General features: G+C 35.6%; 1 protein-coding gene across 2 annotated transcripts in view; it reads left to right on the top strand.

The window, feature by feature from the left end:
* The window catches only part of LOC105545386 (chromosome unknown open reading frame, human C10orf107), a 104,296-nt gene that overhangs the window by 8,003 nt on the left and 77,359 nt on the right, over positions 1-18,934 (top strand). Inside the window, exons 2-4 of one of the 2 annotated variants that reach the window (XM_011988312.1) lie at positions 1,399-1,502; positions 9,388-9,557; positions 14,842-14,986. In XM_011988312.1, coding sequence (XP_011843702.1) covers positions 1,399-1,502; positions 9,388-9,557; positions 14,842-14,986 — 419 coding nt within the window. The remainder of the gene's footprint in view (positions 1-1,398; positions 1,503-9,387; positions 9,558-14,841; positions 14,987-18,934) is intronic. The other variant, XM_011988313.1, reaches the window with a different exon arrangement.

Genomic DNA, 18,934 nt, shown 5'->3' with positions numbered 1-18,934 from the left:
CGTGAACCCGGGAGGCGGAGCTTGCAGTGAGCCGAGATTGCGCCACTGCACTCCAGCCTGGGCGACAGAGCGAGACTCCGTCTCAAAAAAAAAAAGTTGACATGTACAGTTATGCAGGTTGTGCTCTGAACAAAAGCACTTGGCTGAGGGGTGAATGGGGTCTAAAACTAGACTCTATTCACAGGCAATATACTTGGACACAGGGCTGTGTCAGCCTTAGGGAAATCTTTTTAGCACTTCCTCCACCCAAAGAGGATACCTTTGTCTAACGCACATAAAGGTGGCGTATGTATTATTAGTATCACCACCATTTTCTCCAAGTCACCTATTTCAGAAACTCAGAATCTCCATTCTTTCTCCCCTCTTTTAGTCCCCCATAACATGACTACATTCACCACTTTCTTTTTCATCCACACTGCCAAGGAGATCAGAGCAGTGCAATGCTTCATCCCTGCACTGTTTAAATGACCTCTTTGTTGAACTCCTCCTCTACTCCTGTCTTTCCTTCACCCTCCAGTAGATTACCCTTCCTTAAAGCACAGTTTTGTCTTGTCATTTACCTGCTCAGAACCTTCATGGTTCTGAGCGCTACTAGCTGTGTTACCAGAAACAAACTTCTCAGACTACCATTGTTCAACCAGCCAGGGTCTAAAATATCTATGATGCCTTCACAATGTCCTGCACTTTGTGAGCGCTCACTTGTTGAATCATTAAATTTAAGATCGCCCACCATACCTTTCCGATGCCCACTTCCACCTAAGTCCAACTAGTCCTCCTCATGTAACCTAGGTAATATTGTGAGTTGCTGATATTTACAGAACTCATTCCTAACTATCCTATCTTCATAACCTCGGTGTTGCTGGTTCATTCACATGGGGCATTCATTGGCCACACCCAACCCTCCAAAGCCTATTCCTGGAACTCCTCTCTGTGGAGTTTGCTTGTCTTTTGCCTATACTTGTCCTTTCTTTTAGACTAAATGCTGCATTTATTATGGCTTACTTGTGTTCTTTTCTTCTTTTAACATCATCCTAGGCTTGTTTCTCTCACTAGATGTTAAGTTTCTTGAGGTTAGCACATCTTTCTTGTTTATATTTGCCTCCTCATAAGCCCTAGATTCAATGAAGAATGTGCAGATAATAAATATTTGTTGAATTGGAAACCATCGCCCAGTTGTACATATGCCCCAAAGACAGATTGACTGTTAGCCATTTGACTTTTCAGGTAAAAGGTACCATTGCATAATATGGAAAAGAAAAAATGTCATCTCGAAGGTTGTTTTTTTTAAATGTTTGTCCTGACAACAACTAGAGCATAAGAAGAACCAATTTTGATATTATTGGGTTTAATATATGAATGTACGATTGCAATAACTCACTCCGCATTGTGTTTTGGTAGAAAGACACTGAATTCCAGGAGCATGAAAAGATTCTGTTTCCAGATTTTCTTTCAGCTGAACAAATCACTGATTTGTTAACGGAGGACATCGATGGAGTTCAAGAGTAAGCACTTCACTATTACAATCATATGTAGAACAGTTCGAGTTTTGCATCTGTAAACCATTGTGATTACGTATTTAAGATTTCTTCAAAATATTTTTTATGATATTATCCGCTGAAATATATCTGGACTCTGAAACACAAAAATTCTCAAATAACTGACTTTTTGCACTACTCAACAGTCTCCTTTATAAAGAAAATGTATTGCAAACCAGCTTACTAATACTTACTAATACCAAGAGCAGAGGTTTGTTGATAAAAGCAAGCTCTAGCATATGCCATCTTCTTTTCTCTTTCATTCATAAAACTGTCAGTATGCACATCAACTTAAAGGATGTTCTCCCTCGTTGTAAGAAAAGTAAGTTGTGTTTTCTGTAATGATAATGGCCAATACACTTTATTTTTTGGAAATCTTGAGTATTTGCCATCCACCCGTGATTTTCATCAGAAGTAATGCTATACTAAGTACTCTGATTGAGTACATGTTACTTAAAAATGTGAATACGATGGAATTTATAGTCATTAATTCCAATATATGTACATCTCACTCTTTAGGCCATTTATTTCTATAGTAGATCATCTATTTAGAACTTTTGTCAGATCTATCCAACAACATAATATCCTAAAAGGTATTTTTAGTAATCACCCATTTAAAAAATGATCCTAATTTAGAATGGAAGCCTAATTGGCCATCATGTGTGGAGAGTGGGGATGATGTCATGCACTAGCATCCTGGTATCAGGTCTCTGCAGGCCAGTCCTTGGGACACAAGCAGGGTGTCGTGGACTATAACGGACAAATAGAAAATGGCTCTGTCAGTGGTTATCACTGACAAATCTTACAAATGTTATAGCATAAAGATGACTTGCTACTGAGAAGGGAATATGACAAATGTCCTGGCTGGAAGAAAAATCCGAGAAGGGAAGCTTTATCAAGAACGGGTGAATAATACTGACAGGGCTTTTCCCGAACTCTCAGCTCCAGCGCTGGCAACCTCTGCTGGAAATTGATGATCTGTGATCAGCCATACCGCTTACTATCTGCATCTCTACAAGCATGAGTGAATTTAAAATTTCACAGATTTTTAAGCAAGTATCTTCTGATGATTTTTACCATTTTTATAGAAATTAAGATTTGTTAGGAATTCTGATTCTTAATGTAAGAATTGATCCATGATACCACTGATCATGTCTTTACGTAAAATGTTGTATTACTTTTCCAGGTAACCCAAAATGTTATTGATCATTGCAATGCAAAACAATAGGTATTTGATACTAGGCAAAATAGCACAATGCAAATAGCACACATTTTATACAGTTCATAATGTATTTATATTAAATGTCAAGTAAAAGATATTATATTAAATACAATTAATATTAAATAAAAGATATTGCAAATAAGTGCTTTTTAGAATTATTTCTTCCCACGTTGTAAATTTTGCTATGTATCATACTTTGTGTGATGATTTTTTTTAAATTATAGGCTCTCTTTGTTGTTGAAAATCTAAATTCTGAACATATTTTTAATCTTTAGGGGGTAAGGCCTAGGATACAGTAAATGATACAGAAGGTGTTGCAGAAGTTAGTGGTATAACAACAGCCAGGTTCAATAGCAGGTTGACCTTTTTATACTGTCTCATTAATGTAGAAATCACCTGAAGTGACCTCAAATTTTAAGACATCATCTTTGGATAAATAACGTCAGTATTATGTTAGGAGCCATTTCTTTGTAAAACAATTTTCTTGAGATTTTTTACATGATTTTTATAATAGTAATCCTGAAATATTTGCAATCTGTCACTCACTTTCAATTTAAAATAGCATTATTATAAATGGGGGTTATATGCTTTTCAAAATGACAGAAATATAGTTAAAATATCCTATCACCAAGTGACAGAAGTATGTGAAAATCATAGAGTCTACAAAGTTATAAGCCTATTTAAATAAGTTAGAAGAAATCAGCACATTTCCCTACCTCTTAAAATTAAAAATTGCTCTCCATGAAAGCAGCCAACCAAATGAAACATTAAAGTATCATTAAAACATATTTCTGAAATTCACTATAAGCAGTTAAATGTCTGGGTACATCTCTCATGATCCCTCAGCTGCTATCCATCATAAATATTTTAATGTAACCTTGACTTTATTTATAGATCCATCTCAATCTTTTTAAAAAAGAATAAGGACTAAAATGAAAGTAACTATATAAACACAAAAATAACACTGAGACATCTTTAATAACCTTTTGGTAACTGGGCCTCCATGAGCTATTTAGCTCTTGCCTTGAGGCTTATTTCTGCATGTCATATTTAAGAATTAAAATGCACCCCATTGTCCAGAACATGCAAGAATAATGTAATATTTTTACCCAAATTCTCGGTGAGACAAAATAGATAGATATATCATCCATCATCACTATACCAAACTTCCTAAAACACAGTGAATCATCTTTCTCTTTCCCTACATTCTCTCATGTTACAGCTGTAGCCATCTCTCCCTCTCCCCTGTTCCAGCTCCCCTTATTCCCAGAGAAAAAGTTTATGTATTTGCCAATAAAATACTGGAAACTGTGCATTCAAACCATAGCAGTATCTTGCTCCAAATGCCTCCCTACATAATCTTTGGAGTGAAATGACTGAGCAAAGAATGGAAATGATAAATCCTTAGCCCTGTGGTTCAAGTTAAAAGGGAAGAGACAAATGGTATTAGGGAAAGTGGTGGAGAGAGTGTCGGGGAGAGCAAAAGTGAAGAAGGTCAAAGAGATTTCACCAAAATATTCTTTGGCAAGTAGTTACTGTCATTCAAACACTGCTAAACATTGAAAAGTAAAAATAAAAAGCAAAGAACATATGCAAATATTCAGGGCAAATACTTAATTAAAAATACATAGTGTGCAGATGGCAGATGATGAGTACACTTAGAAGGAAAACTAACTGCTAGAAACAGAAGAAAATGTTAGGTTGAAGCTAATAATTAAAAAGGACATCAGTTTCACAAAACAAGAGACCAAAAACTAAAAAACATGGTAAAATATATAGAGAAGTAGCTTTTAGAACTAAGGCAAGAAACTAAGGCTAAGAGTAAAACCAATGTAGAACTTACCTTGCTGAAAATCAAGTCAGTAACAGGAAAGACAAATTTAAGAAAACTTACATAAAGTGTAGATTAAAGCAATTATTTGAAGAAGTTAGAATATACATTCAATATAGTCAATCAGAAAAAAATAATCTACACTTCATAAAAGCTTTGATTTTAATATTTTAGTAGAATAAAACTTCATGTATTGCCTTTTTGTGGGATAAATTTAAAGCAAGTCACCTAAAGAGGAAAATAACAGGCCTCAGACTTTTCCTTAGCAAGGTTAGTCTGCAAAAATCAGTGGTGCAACAAGTAACCAAAATTTAGGAAGTCAAAAGAGTATGATTGCAAAATAAAATACTAATTTTGTCTGATGTTTAGTTATAGGGGCAACAAGACATTGCAATATTTAGAACAACTCAGAAAATACAGTATTCCTGTGGTCTTATTAAAAAATTTACTTCATAACCCAGCTGAAAGATAAATTGTGAATTTTAAACAACAAAACTGCCAATGAGAAATTGTGATATAAGAAGCCTGGTAGTAATTACGGGTCATTTAAAATTAAAATAAAATCTAATATGATAATAATAGACTGAAATAGTTATTCTAGAACTTGTCAACAAAAATAGACAAGCACATGAGAAAAAAGGTAATTGAATTTCCTTTTCTCACCAAAATAAAACCGAATTGAAGCAGATGACCCCTATTTATCCTATTTACAGTAATGCTATTTTAAATTGAAAGTGAGTGATTGCAAATACTTCAGGATTAGTGTTACAAAAATCATAAACTCACAAGAAAATTGCTTTAAGAAATGGCTCATAATAAAATGCTTTTAAAAACTTGTATCATAAATCTAAAGGGTTAATATCCCTAAGTATGCAAAAAACTTTTATAAACTTATAAGAAAAAGTAACCAATAGAGGACATTAAAAAGAAATCCAATCTAGTAAATAAGCAAAGAAATACATAAGATTGTAATCTTTGGCCAGGCGTGGTGGTTTACGCCTGTAATCCCAGCACTTTGGGAGGCCTAGGCGGGCAGATCACGAGGTCAGGAGATCAAGACCATCCTGGCTAACATGGTGAAACCCCGTCTCTACTAAAGATACAAAAAAAAATTAGCTGGGCATGGTGGCAGGTGCCTGTAGTCCCAGCTACTCGGGAGGCTGAAGCTAAAGAATGGCGTGAACCCGGGAGGCAGAGCTTGCAGTGAGCCGAAATCGTGCCACTGCACTCTGGCCTGGGTGACAGAGTGAGATTCTGTCTCCAAAAAAAAAGAAAAAAGTAATCTTTTCTATTAGATTAGATTAGTAAATTATGGACAAAATCCAAACTAGATTGGAGTATACAGAAGTGGACTTTTCTGTGTGGTCTTGATGAAAGACCTATTTGGCACTGCCTTTCTGGAGGGAAGGTTAGCAGCGTATCTCACCATGGCCAATATAATCCAGCAGTCCCAATTTCGGGAGTTTATTGCAAAAGATAATTGGAGTTTTGGAAAGATCTTAATTGATCATTTCTCTTTACTTTGGATTCTTAACCAATGGAGGACATCAAAGCCAATTTGGGAATACATACTTCTGATCTATTATTAACTGTATTTAGACCTCTCTCCTACTGATAAGACTTAAGAATGTATGAAGGCTTCCTACTTCTCCTTCCTTACTAAATACTAATCCTTTTATGTTCATTACAATTTTTTTTCCCCGTCTGCAGCTTGTCCTTTCAATGTAGTTAGATTGTCTCTGGTTCTCCAGAAGTGTTTCATTTGTTTAACAAGGGCCAACTTATTAGTCTTTTTCTTTATGGTTTGTATTTTGTGGTGTCACTTTTAAGAAATTTTGGCCTATCCAAATGTCAGTAATATATTTTTTTATTAAACGTTTGTAATTTTTGCTATTGCCATTTAAATCTTTAACCCACATGGATTTTATTTTAATGTATTGTATGGGATGGTATTTTATTTTATTTTCCATTTGGATAACCAATTCTCTCAGCACCATTTTTGAAGAATTTATACTTCCTCTACTGATTTGAAATAATACCTCTGCCATATACCAGGCTCCCACATGTATTGGGTCTGTTTCTGGACTTTCTACATATTCCACTGGCCTACTTACTTATCTCATAACAATACCACAAGTTTTCACTATTGTGGAAGTTTTCATACTGACTTTCACTTAAGAGTAAATGATACTGTACATTGAACATTGAGAAATAAACCTTGCCAAGTAATGTCCAGTGCAAATTAAAGTTCCCTGGCTAATAGACTAAAACCCTGCCACCACCATCATCAGGATGTCTGTATCTGCCATTTGAATCGAATGCCTGAAAAAATGTATCAAAGTGCATAGTGACATGCAATATAAAAAACTGACCTTATTGACCTAAAAATTAAAAATATACAATGTTCACATATATACATATATGTACATATGTATGACATAACAGGAAATTCAGAGATAGATTAACTTCAAAGTTAATTGAGTCAAGGTCTAAATAGTATCATCGAGAAATGAGGCTTAATCTTAGAACCCATTTTTCTTAGGGTTACAAGATAACTGGCAGTAGCAACTAAAGCCACTTATTTGCTCTTTTTTATTTTTATTCAACAGGAAAAAAAGAAACTTCATCCTCTGTTATGAATTATTTAGAATAATTTAGGAGCGTGCCCATCATAGAACAACAATTATTATTGAGACATGCTATATACCAAATGGCATTAAGGCAAGGGGTGAAATTACCATGATTAGCTTAGAATAATCAGAACTCGCTTTTGGGTTTGAGGTCTACCCTGATAACCACTGTAGATGAAATGGATGTTGAAGAAATAGACCCATATCAACATCAGCTTTATTTGTTCCCAAATTTGTTTAATCTTGCTATATTTATTAATCTGATTATATCATTTATTTTGATGTTAAGAATAATAAGGACTTCCATTTTTGAAGATGGCAGTAAAAAGTTGTCACACACGTATTACCCCTCTCAAAATCACATAAAAACAACAAGGAAATACCACCTTCATCTTTGTCAAAACCAAGAGAATGCTAATGGTCCAAACCACAAAATATAAAGATAATGGCTACTGTCATTATAGATCAACCAGAAGTGCAGGAGAAAATATAAGGAAGGATGCTCATAGTCACAGAGCTTAGAATGAGCTAATATCTATATATCTATATCTATATCTATATCTATATCTATATCTATATCTATATCTATATCTATCTACCTATCTATCTGCTAATCTCCCAGGAGGAGAAACCCTAAAGTACCATTCCAGGAACGCTTATCTGCAATAGCAGGACCAGGGTGTGCAGGCTTGGAGCAGATTCTTTCTGTAGCACAGGAAATTGACTGTTTATATGATAATCAAGAGAGCCTATCTGTTCTTTTCTTTCTTTTTCCTTATCAATTAAAAAAAAAAACAAGTGCTAGAATAATTGACACAAAGTTACTTCATACAGAAAATGCCTACTAGCTTGTAACTTGGCCAGGTCTCCACCTCCAGTGTACTTCCCAAAAGTAGATATTCAAGGACAAAAACTCACTTCATCCAAAGATAAGGTGTAAACAAAGAATATGCATTCCAGGACACTGCAAGAAAAAATAGAAGAGGAACAGGAAAGAGAAATAGCAAATCAAACACACCAGAAAGATACAACCATGAGCAGACAAAAAAGATAATCAACTATTTTATCATGAATTTTAAAACATATGAAGCAATTACAAAAAGCATACAACAGAGATATAAAAGTTCAAGGAAGAGATAAAGAAATAAAAGATTATAAAACTTGTTTTTAAGAAAGAGTAGAAAAGGAAAGATCTTGCAGAATTTGGGGGGAAATTTAGAGCCACCCACAGAAGAATTAACACTGCTGAAAACACACTAAGACACACAGAAGACGGTAATGAGAAAAGTATCCAAAATGAAAACAAAATAGACTTGAAAAATTTTTAAGGTTGAGGAGAAAATTATAACTCTAGAAAAAAATGACTAAAATATACATAATTGGAATTCTTTTTAAAATATAGCAGAATGAACTGGGTGCAGTGGTTTACGCCTGTAATCCCAGCACTTTGAAAGGCTAAGGTGGGCAGATCACTTGAGATCAGGAGTTCGAGACCAGCCTTGCCAACATGGTGAAACCCCCTCTCTACTAAAAATACAAAAAAATTAGTCGGGCGCAGTGGTGAGCACCTGTAATTCCAGTTACTCTGGAGGCGGAGGCAGGAGAATCGCTTGGACTGGAGAGGCAGCAGTTGCAGTGAGCCAAGATCACACAACTGCGCTCAGCCTGGCCGATGGAGCAAGGCCCTGCCTTAAAAAAAGAAAGTGTGTGTATATATATGTGTGTGTGTATGTGTGTGTGTATATATATGTATACATATCATAATATTTAACAATTTAGTTCCAGAACATTTTCAGAAATAAAAGAAACTTAATTTTATAAATGCAAAAAGACATTGAATTTCAGAGAAAAAAATACTAGTAAAATTGCTATACATACACAAGGAAGAAAGAAAGGGAAGGGGGAAGACTGAGGAGAACCAGAAAATAAAGAGGAAGAGGAGGCAGGAGACCAAAAATAGAGTTTGCTCCCCCCTCCTCGTTCTGTCTCTCTCTATTTCTTTTTTGAATGTCATTTTGGTTTTATGAAGTTTGATGTAACTGAATATTTTCAGATTATGGGCATTATAGAATTTTCATTAAAGAAAAAGACCTGTTTTCAAAACTTAGGAAAAGAAATGGTTCTATATCTAATCTGACTTAATGTGTGGATTTTTCTTTTATTTTACAGAAAACTGGGAACATTTTTGAATTTCAAAAACCTTGAAACTTGTTTAAAGGATGCTATTCTACTAGATTATTATGTATCTGGATTTTTGTGGGCTAGAGGAATGGAGTTTTCTATTATTCAGTATTCAAAATTTATGACTTTACTAGCTATGTTACTTCAAAATCTTAAAAGTAAGTACATTATTTTTCTTTTTTTAAGTAAAACAAATTCAGTTTACCATCTAAATTGAGGTTCTTAAGCAAAAGTTACAGATTTTATTGTAATTTCTTTAATGAAAAATAAGGGTTTTTCCTGAGTATAGCCAAATATATAGTTCACATCTCCATTGAGTTATAAAACCTCAAGTAATACTTAACAAAGGTTACAGTTTTCTTAATAGTCAATTTGCCAAAGATATGTTAATTTCATTTTAAAGTTGTATCAGTGTCATTCACCCTCTAAATATCTGAGGACTCTGTGATATTCTTGTAACCTTTCCGTAAATTTAAAACTACACTGAAATTAAAAGTTTATCAGTAATGGTTAGCCATCTCTAGAATAGAATACTAGGAAGCTATAAAAAGGAAAAAATGAAGAAGCTTTCTGTGTACTATATGAGAAGCAATATATAGTTATTAAGTAAAGCAAGGTGCAGAACTACATGCTTTCATTTATAAAAGAGGCAAAAACAAGAATCTATCCATATTTTTATTTATGTGTACACAAAGAAATGCTGGAAGATACAGAAAAAAACTAATAATAGATATTCCCTGGGGTGAATGGTAGTAAGAACCGGGCATGTGGGCAACAGATATTGGAGGAAGTCTTTTCATAAGATTTCTTCGTTTGTATTTTTGAAATATGAATACATCACTTACGCAAAAATTAAATTTTAAAAGAGAATATGTAACATGGACAGTCCTAAGTTTTGGCAACTTCTGAGCTGAGTATTCATACACTAGAAATAGAATAAAGGAAAGTAAAAATTTTCATGGACCTCACATCCCAAATTTGAGAACATATTTCTTTTTTAACCTTTTCCCGTAACTTATAACTGACTCAATAACATTTTTTTCTAGATGAAACTTTATATTGTTGATATTACTGCAAAAATGAATTTCTAAAACCTAAGCAGGATCCCTCCAGCTCCTCATAAACCATGAGAAAGAAAGTACATATGTAGAACCTAACCAGAAAAAAAGCAAGGAATCTAGTTTTACCTTCTGGCAGAAAAAAAAAAAAAAAAAATCCCTCCACACTTTTAAACTGAACAAAGTTATAGTCATCATTAGGAAAGAATGTAATTTTAGCCAAATGTGCCAAGGAAAAAGGTAAAGTATGTTTACACTTCAACTAGGTAGCAGTAGAGTCCTGAGCACATAGCCACCACTCCCATTCAGCAACGTCATAATAGAAAAAGCCCAAAAGCGCACACTCCGGGCCTCTGGCAGGGGTGTACTCTGTCCAGTGTGGGAATTCCGTTTCATGCTAGCTCAGTCTCTGATCGATCCTTGTCTCAAACTTGGCTGCATATCTACCAGGCATTCTACAGTCAACCCATCTGGAATCAAATTAGATCAAGCTAACAAATATGGGACACAGAATTTGGAGACTCGTCTTAACAGTATATATTGTGAGGTCTGGTTTTTCTAGGACCTGACCGAACATAAGCTGTAGAGCAAGTGTATCCAACCCATGGCCCGCAAGCTGCATGTGGCCCAGGACGGCTTTGAATGCGGCCCAACACACGTTCGTAAAGTGTCTTAAAACATTACGGGATTTCCCTTGTGATTTTTTTTATGCTCATCAGCTATTGTTAGTGCTAATGCATTTTATGTGTGGCCCAGGGCGATTCTTCTTCTTCCAGTGTGGCCCAGGGAACCTAAAAGATTCGACGTTCCCACTGTAAAGTATTGGATAGACTGGATATTGGGCCTCCAGCCAGGTCCATAGGCCTAGATGGACTCCCCTCTGTATGATGTGAATGTTTGCAAGTAACTGTAGAATATTTTTTAGTTCTTATGATGCTAAATTGGTTTTCCCCTCAATAGGAACGGCAAATTCAGGTAACATTTATGTAGATTAACTTGTGCCAGTCATAGTGTCGATTGCTTTAAAAATATTGTCTTATTTAATTCACATGCCACCTTATGAGAGAAATTGGTAAGAGTCAGAGGCGTTCAGTGACTCCTTAAGGTCACACAGGGTCCACACTAGCAAGTGAAGGCCCATCCTCTTAAATACTACATCAAATGTGCTGGCTTCGGGCTAAATCTAGAAAGCACTATACACGTGTAATAGTACCAGGAGTTCCATATGAACTTTTTTTTGTTGAGACAGAATCTAGCTCTGTCGCCTGGCCGGGCTGGAGTGCAGTGGCATGATCTTTGCTCGCTGCAACCTCTGCCTCCTGGGTTCAAGCAATTCTCCTGCCTCAGCCTCCCAAGTAGCTGGGATTACAGGCACACGCTACCACGCCCAGCTAATTTTTGTATTTTTAGTAGAGACGGGGTTTCACCATGTTGGCCTGGCTGGTCTCGAACTGAGCTCAGGTGATCTGCCCACTTTGGCCTCCCAAAGTGCTAGGATTACAGGCGTTAGCCACTGTGCCCGGCCATGAATTTCTTGTTTAATCCTCACAACGGCACTATAATTTTGAAAACAGGTATTGCAGTATTCTCATTTTACATAGAAAGGAAATGAGGCCAGATGTAGTGGCTCATGCCTGTAATCCCAGCACTTTAGGAGGCCAAGGCAAGGGAAGCATTTGAGGCCAGGAGTCCAAGACCAGCCTGAGCAACATGGAGAAACCCCATATCTAAAAAAAGACTGAAAAATTAACCGGGTATGGTGGCCCACATCCGTGGTCTCAGCTACTTGGGATGCTGAAGTGGGAGAATCGCTTGAGTTCAGGAGGCTGAGGCTGCAGTGACCCATGATTGCATCATTGCATTCCAGTCTGGGCAACACAGCAAGACCCTGTCTCCAAAAATAAATAAATAAATAAAAAGAGACTCAGGTCACCTAACTACTAACAGTAAAGGTCAGTTATGAGGTATCATCCTACATTTTCCAATTAATTTTAAGTCTGGTATGTTCTTTCGTTACTCTAAATTTTCAAGAATACATTTTGTTTCTAGAAGCTTTTGCTATTTGAGTGGTTTAATCTTTTATATTTTAATCACATCACTAAATGTGATTTTTAAAACAGCAAATATTTCAGTTCGATAAATGAAATTATAACTTCCCTAATTTTTAAAGCAATTATCTACAGAAAGACATTAGACATAGAAAAACAGTTTTAAAGATTCAACTATTTTCAGAAGGAAATAGTCATATAAATTGTTTTTGTTTGATAAGTGTAATTTCATCTAGAATTATAATCAATTATCTAAGAATTTCTCTTTTCTCTGCATCTCTAATTAATATCATTTTATTAATAAAATGATTCAGATTTTCCATTTATTTATGAATTGCTTTTATCCAACAGATTTTTCATTTCTGAAGCTACTTCCACTATTATCAAAAGAAGTTTATCATGGAGAGAGAAATGTACAATAATAATTGAATTCCACTTAGAATGATATAGGAAAACCTAGTTATCCAGAAATAATTCACTGTATCTGACATACATAAAAGATGATCTGGAGGGAGGCAATGGGAAATGAACCAATTGTAATTCATTAAACCAGATTTTAATTGTTGTATATAGTTTTTATGCTTCTTTCTAATTCCTGTAAGTAGAAAAGAAGCTATACTAAACAAATTACAAGTTCGTGTTTATAGTGTCTTCCTAATATTTTAAATTACTTTCCTTTCACCTTATTAGTAATTTTGGTATTTAGGGTAGAGCACTTACACCCCAGTGGGAAAGAGCAGCTGTTTAATCCAGAAATACCTGGTCCAGCAATCAGCCTATGTTCTCGTAACTTCTTTTAATCTCCACCCCCTCCCTTCCAAATCAACTCCATTACAACAAGTGTAATGTTGACTGATGACTTCAGAGAGAGAGACAGGGATTTGGTTGGTGGGGTCCACACTGAGCAGCACAATTCCCGCAGATCCCACATTCAGGCTCCCCGCTGACATTCACCTCCCCCAGGCGGCCAGTCCAGCCTGGCTTTAGTGTCTTTCTACTCTCCACCTCCAGCATCCTCGGTTTCATGTCCACATACCCATCGCTTTTCCGCAAACATAGGACAATCTGGCCAGTCCACTTACCTGACTCCATCTTCCCGGGGAAGGGTGGATAGTGTATGTGTGGGTTGTAAATAATATTTTATCTGTCACAAGTAACACTGAGCATAACGGAACCAAATGAGAAAAGAAAATGGAAGTTTATGTTTTTATTACAGACACTTTAAAAGTTAAGTCTAAGGTGTTCATTTTCAACTGGACAAATGCCACACAAGACAGTTTCAGGTGTGTGTTTGCGCTGGTGTGTAGCTGTGAGAGAATAGACGAGAATCACTGAACTGTTTACTTCTGGTGGTGGTGGCCAGGTTGTGTCACTCTGTGCATTTTCATCTGGCTCTCACCAGCACCACAGGGCAGACATTTGAGAAACAGCTTACATGAGTTATAAGTCTGTGGCTGTGGAAAAGAAAAAAAAAAAAACTTGATGTTTTACATAAAAATCCCTATTTCTGACTTCCACTGAAAATCTTCAGACCCAGATTTACACATGGAAACAATTGGCTAAAGCCCGGTGTTGATTGACTCCATTCATTTACATTTTCAGCTCTAAGTTCAGTTCTGCTGTCTAGTAACTGAACCTCCCATCTAAGTCTTCCATTCCTCACCAGCTGTCAAACATCTTTTTTTGTAGTTTTCATGCTTTTATTCTAAGATTGTAGAAAAAAGAAAAAACAAACCCTTTTCATTTTAAAGATTTTAAAGTACAATTTGAACTTTTTTCTTTTTTTTTATCCTAAAATGGAATCATAAATTCTACAGACAATTGTGTAGCATTATAGTAATTCACAAATGTTGGGGCGGGGTCAGTTGCTATTCCTGAGACAGAGTCTCACTCTGTCACCCATGCTGGAGTGCTGTGGCACCATCCCAGTTCACTGCAACCTCTGCCGCCCAGGCTCAAGCCATCCTCCCACCTCAGCCCCTCAAGTAGCTGGGACCACAGGCATGTGCCACCATGCCTGGCTAATTTTCGGAATTTTTGAAGAGACAGGATTTCGCCATGTTGCCCTGGCTGGACTCTAACTCATGGGCTCAGGTGATCCACCTACCTTGGCCTCCCAAAGTGCTGGGATTACAGACTTGAGCCACCGTGTTCAGCCAGCTGCTATTCTTCTGCATAAAATGTATTAATGTATTAAGAAGAAACAAGAGTTTTACCATTTATCCTCACAAATACTTAACAAAGTAAATTTTGGCACATTAAAAACATCTTAGATTATCTTATTCTGAAAACATCCATCAAAATAATACTTAAGATCTCTCTGGATTTTATTTCAGCACTACATATGTCCTTAGAGGACAGCATAAAATGGCTTGGAGAAGTTATGGCTGAAATAGGACCAACACATTCACAAAAAAGTGAGGACTGGAATATCTTTGATGTAAAACAAGCCAATGCTATCATTGATTACTTAAAAATCAGGTATGGATTATTTTCAGTAACATTTATTTTTCATTTCACATCTTCTGGAAAATATCTGTTAAGTAAAAAGTAATTCAGTTTTTGGCAAATTCAGATATTTACAGAATTTATGCTGTAATTAGCCCAACCAATAATTAGGTAATTAAATCTTCTTTAAATTAGATGTTCAAATCTTTCATCTAATAACTAAAAGTCAGAAGAGTGAATAGTTTGGCTAACTTTGCATTCCCAGAAAAAAAGGTTTGCGTTTGATAAATATAATTTCATCTAGAATTAAAATAAATTAAGATTTCCGTTTTCTTTGCATCTCTAATTAATATTTATTAATAGGATGATTCAGATTAATCAGATGCAATTACAATAGACTCTATATTTTAGGTAGTTGATCTTTCCAACTACCTGATTCTACATTTTGAAGAGCAACATTCATTGCTATTTAAATATTTATTTTGAATGCTTCGTATTAGAAATTGAAGAGATTTATGAATATACTTCCTCAAATTTATTACATCCCCTGAAATATCTTGTAATATTGACCAATTAAACTCATTAAGTCTTTCTTACTGCTTAGAAAATGATGGAAGGAAAAGTATTTTTATTACAGTGATTCTTCATTGGTGAACTAAGAAATTTGTCTTTTTATATAATCTGTCACAAGGTCTCCAGTAGAGTCATGCATCTCTCTAAAGGGACATTTTTAGAGTTTGCAAATATTCAAACAAGAGTAGGTTAAAATCTTTTGTCAAGCTGAAAGCTTCTGCATAATATTTTTGTTTCTCTTATACTATATACTCCAGTGTTTTTCAACTTTAAAATTTAAAATTCTAAAATAAGAGTGCTGACTGATATCCTAGACATGCTCATGATTTGCTTGGCAAAGATTCTAGCTGAAATCTAGAAAGCTTTTTAAATACTAGTGTGTTTAATATGATAAAGTTTATATATTGGTTTCTGGCATGAATTAATAATGTCATATGATATAATATGGTTTTTACGTAATAGCATTTGATATAATGTGGTTTCTTAATATTAAAACATAGCTCCTAAGGGGTATCTCTCAGTAAAAGCCGAAGTAGTTTTCATATCAATTAAAGTAAGGCAAGGTCCTTGTGTTGGGGGAGATGATGGCAATCCAGAATTGGAGGAGAGCCTATTCCTGAAGGTCTTTCTACCCGTCAGGGTTTGGTAATCACTGGGCAAGAGGAATTCTACTTTGCACATTGTGTTAGCATTCTTCTTTTCCTTCTCTATTTGAAAAATCCCAGTTTCTCTTGCAGAACACATTTTTAAAACTGAGCTAGCCCAGGAAGTTTCTAATGGGCACAGGGACTGATAGTTAACCAGGGCCACAAAACCCATGCCATAATGACCCCTTCTAGAAGGTAAAGGATGGCAGCTCTTTTCCCCTTCATCTTGTCTCTCTGGGCAAATGTTCATTGACATATTTCTTGATATTGTCCTTCAGAAAACAATTAAGTTAAGAGAGGATGTCACCTTTAGATCCTAACCAGGGTAATTTCGCATATTATAAATCCCTAATATTATTACTTCACTAAAAATAAAACGAAAAGTAGTATTTAAGAAATTAGTCAAAGTAAATCACAACAATTATTGATGCTGTTAAGTCTTCATATTGTTATTTCAAAGAAATTATGCAATTTAAATATCTCTATTACAGAACTATAAAATATCAGTTAGTAGGATATCTGGAATTGATTCTGAAGTTGTGTAAAAGAAAATATGCTTTTCTACAACACCTGTTGAGAATCCCTCAAAAGTCCACAAATGAGAGTTTAGGGGGGACTGGGAGGAGGGGCAGCATCAAGAAGAATAACTAATAGATGCTGGGCTTAATACCTAAGTGATAGGTTGATCTCTACAGCAAACCACCATGGCACCCATTTAAACCTACACATCCTGCACATGTACCCTCAAAGTGAAAAGTTGAAGGAAAAAAACAGTTTAATAACAACGAAATCATATAATATTTTTCATTTTGATTACTACAAAGCAATGTTATAAATATGAAGGCAACCCAGTTATCAAAAGTATAAGTGTTTGAATTTAACCCGATACTAAGTTTACCCAACCACTAAAAGCCCTAGTCAATTTAGGTAGAGCAGTTTTTAGAACATGACCTACAGCACATGAAACTTAACTGACGATAAAATTGAAATTTCATTTGATGCCCTTAACACACTCTGTCATGTGTCTGTGATTTGAAAAAAACTAATGCCAAATTTCCTCCCCTACATGACTGTAAGTACTGGCAAATCTAGCTGTACAAATCTAGTTTTACATTTGTACAATGTATTGTATAATGTATACAAATATAAATACTTCTGCAGCTTTTTAGTATAAAACACCATTTACATATATATGGCCCAAGTACATGTCTGTCATTGTGGATTCTACCTATTTATGGGAATTAGGCGATAGTAATCTCAGGTGTACACTCAATATAAGAGGCAGGTACCCAAAATAAGAAAATCAACCCTGCCGCTCTGTAAACCACAGGGTATTGCATTTCCAGGCATCGAGCCAGACATCTTGAATTATTTTCACTTCATCTCTCTTCAATTTAGAACTAAGACTAAATGTTTGACAAAATAATCTAGGAAGTTGAGTCAGTCAGAAGAGGAAGAAAATGCATTATCGCAGTTGAAGTGTCACTTTGTTCCCATACAGCACTACCTAATCGCTCCTGGTAAATCTGGACAAGTCCTGGCCTTGCCCCCAAGTCTGCACCTTTGACCACCACATCCAAATCATGCATTTTATTTTCAGTGTTAAGAAGTGAATTTCCCTCTTGGCATGGGACAACCTAATTCCTATATGCAGTGAAAAGAATAAGCCTGAAAGATTATGAAATTTCAGGAAGGAAGATCTATGAACTAAATTCTTTGTGTGACACAAGATAGAGAAAGGGAAATTTTATGCTGGTTCACTGAGAGGAAGCCAAGCTGTTTCCAAAATACTCTATAGTCTTTAATTTTTCTACTTAAAATCGGTTGTTGCCAGTGTAATATTTTTGACCTTAAGGCTTTCTCTAGATAACCAGTGTAAGTTAGGGAGAGTTTGAATTTATTTTGTGTCATTGAATTATCAGACTTCACTAATCTTGATGTATTTTTCTAGCCAACAAATCAAAGTAATGTCAAAAGCTAAGTTACTTTTCTGAATATTGATGAGTAATTTGAATGTACAAGAGGTTTTTTTCCCCAAAAAATACCATGACAGAGTCTGCACACCCATCACTTTTTAATGGATTGTGTTACTAGTGAGATCAACTGCTAATATAACTCAGAGAGACTCAGCTGCCTGAGGATTTCTTCATTGATTTCAAATGAATTGAAACTTTGATCCATTACAACATCCAGGAGAAGCCATTATTATACATGCTCTGTAGCTACATTTTGCAAATGTTAATTTCTCAGTTATATTAAAATCAATTTCCTTAAATAGCAAAAGGCACCAGAGTGAGAGAGAAACCACTAAGACAATTTTTTGTTCTTGGGCATTTTGCTGTATTATGAGTCTATTAATTTTCTCAACCAGCAGGAAGAGAACGAGAAAAATTCAAATATTATCACAAACAGGATATTAGAAGTCAGCCCTTCAGTAAATTTTTAACTCTTAATAATGCATTGCTCCTTAAACTTACTAGAATACTTATTGTAAGGACCTCCTATCCTTTGGTTCTTTATAGGGTTTTGTATGCTGACCACCTAGTCTTTAGGGTAAGAACTGAAGAAATGATCTTTTTTTTTTTTCTGTCGCCCAGGCTGGAGTGTAGTAGCACGATCTTGGCTCACTGCAAGCTCTGCCTCCTGGGTTCAGGCCACTCTCCCACCTCAGCCTCCCAAGTAGCTGGGACTACAGGCGCCTGCCACCACGCCCGGCTAATTTTTTGTATTTTTAGTAGAGGTGGGGTTTCACCGTGTTAGC

The sequence above is a fragment of the Mandrillus leucophaeus genome, unplaced genomic scaffold (assembly GCF_000951045.1).
Source record: "Mandrillus leucophaeus isolate KB7577 unplaced genomic scaffold, Mleu.le_1.0 Scaffold327, whole genome shotgun sequence".
NCBI classification, from domain to species: domain Eukaryota; kingdom Metazoa; phylum Chordata; class Mammalia; order Primates; family Cercopithecidae; genus Mandrillus; species Mandrillus leucophaeus.
This window is presented reverse-complemented; position numbering and strand designations above follow the sequence as displayed.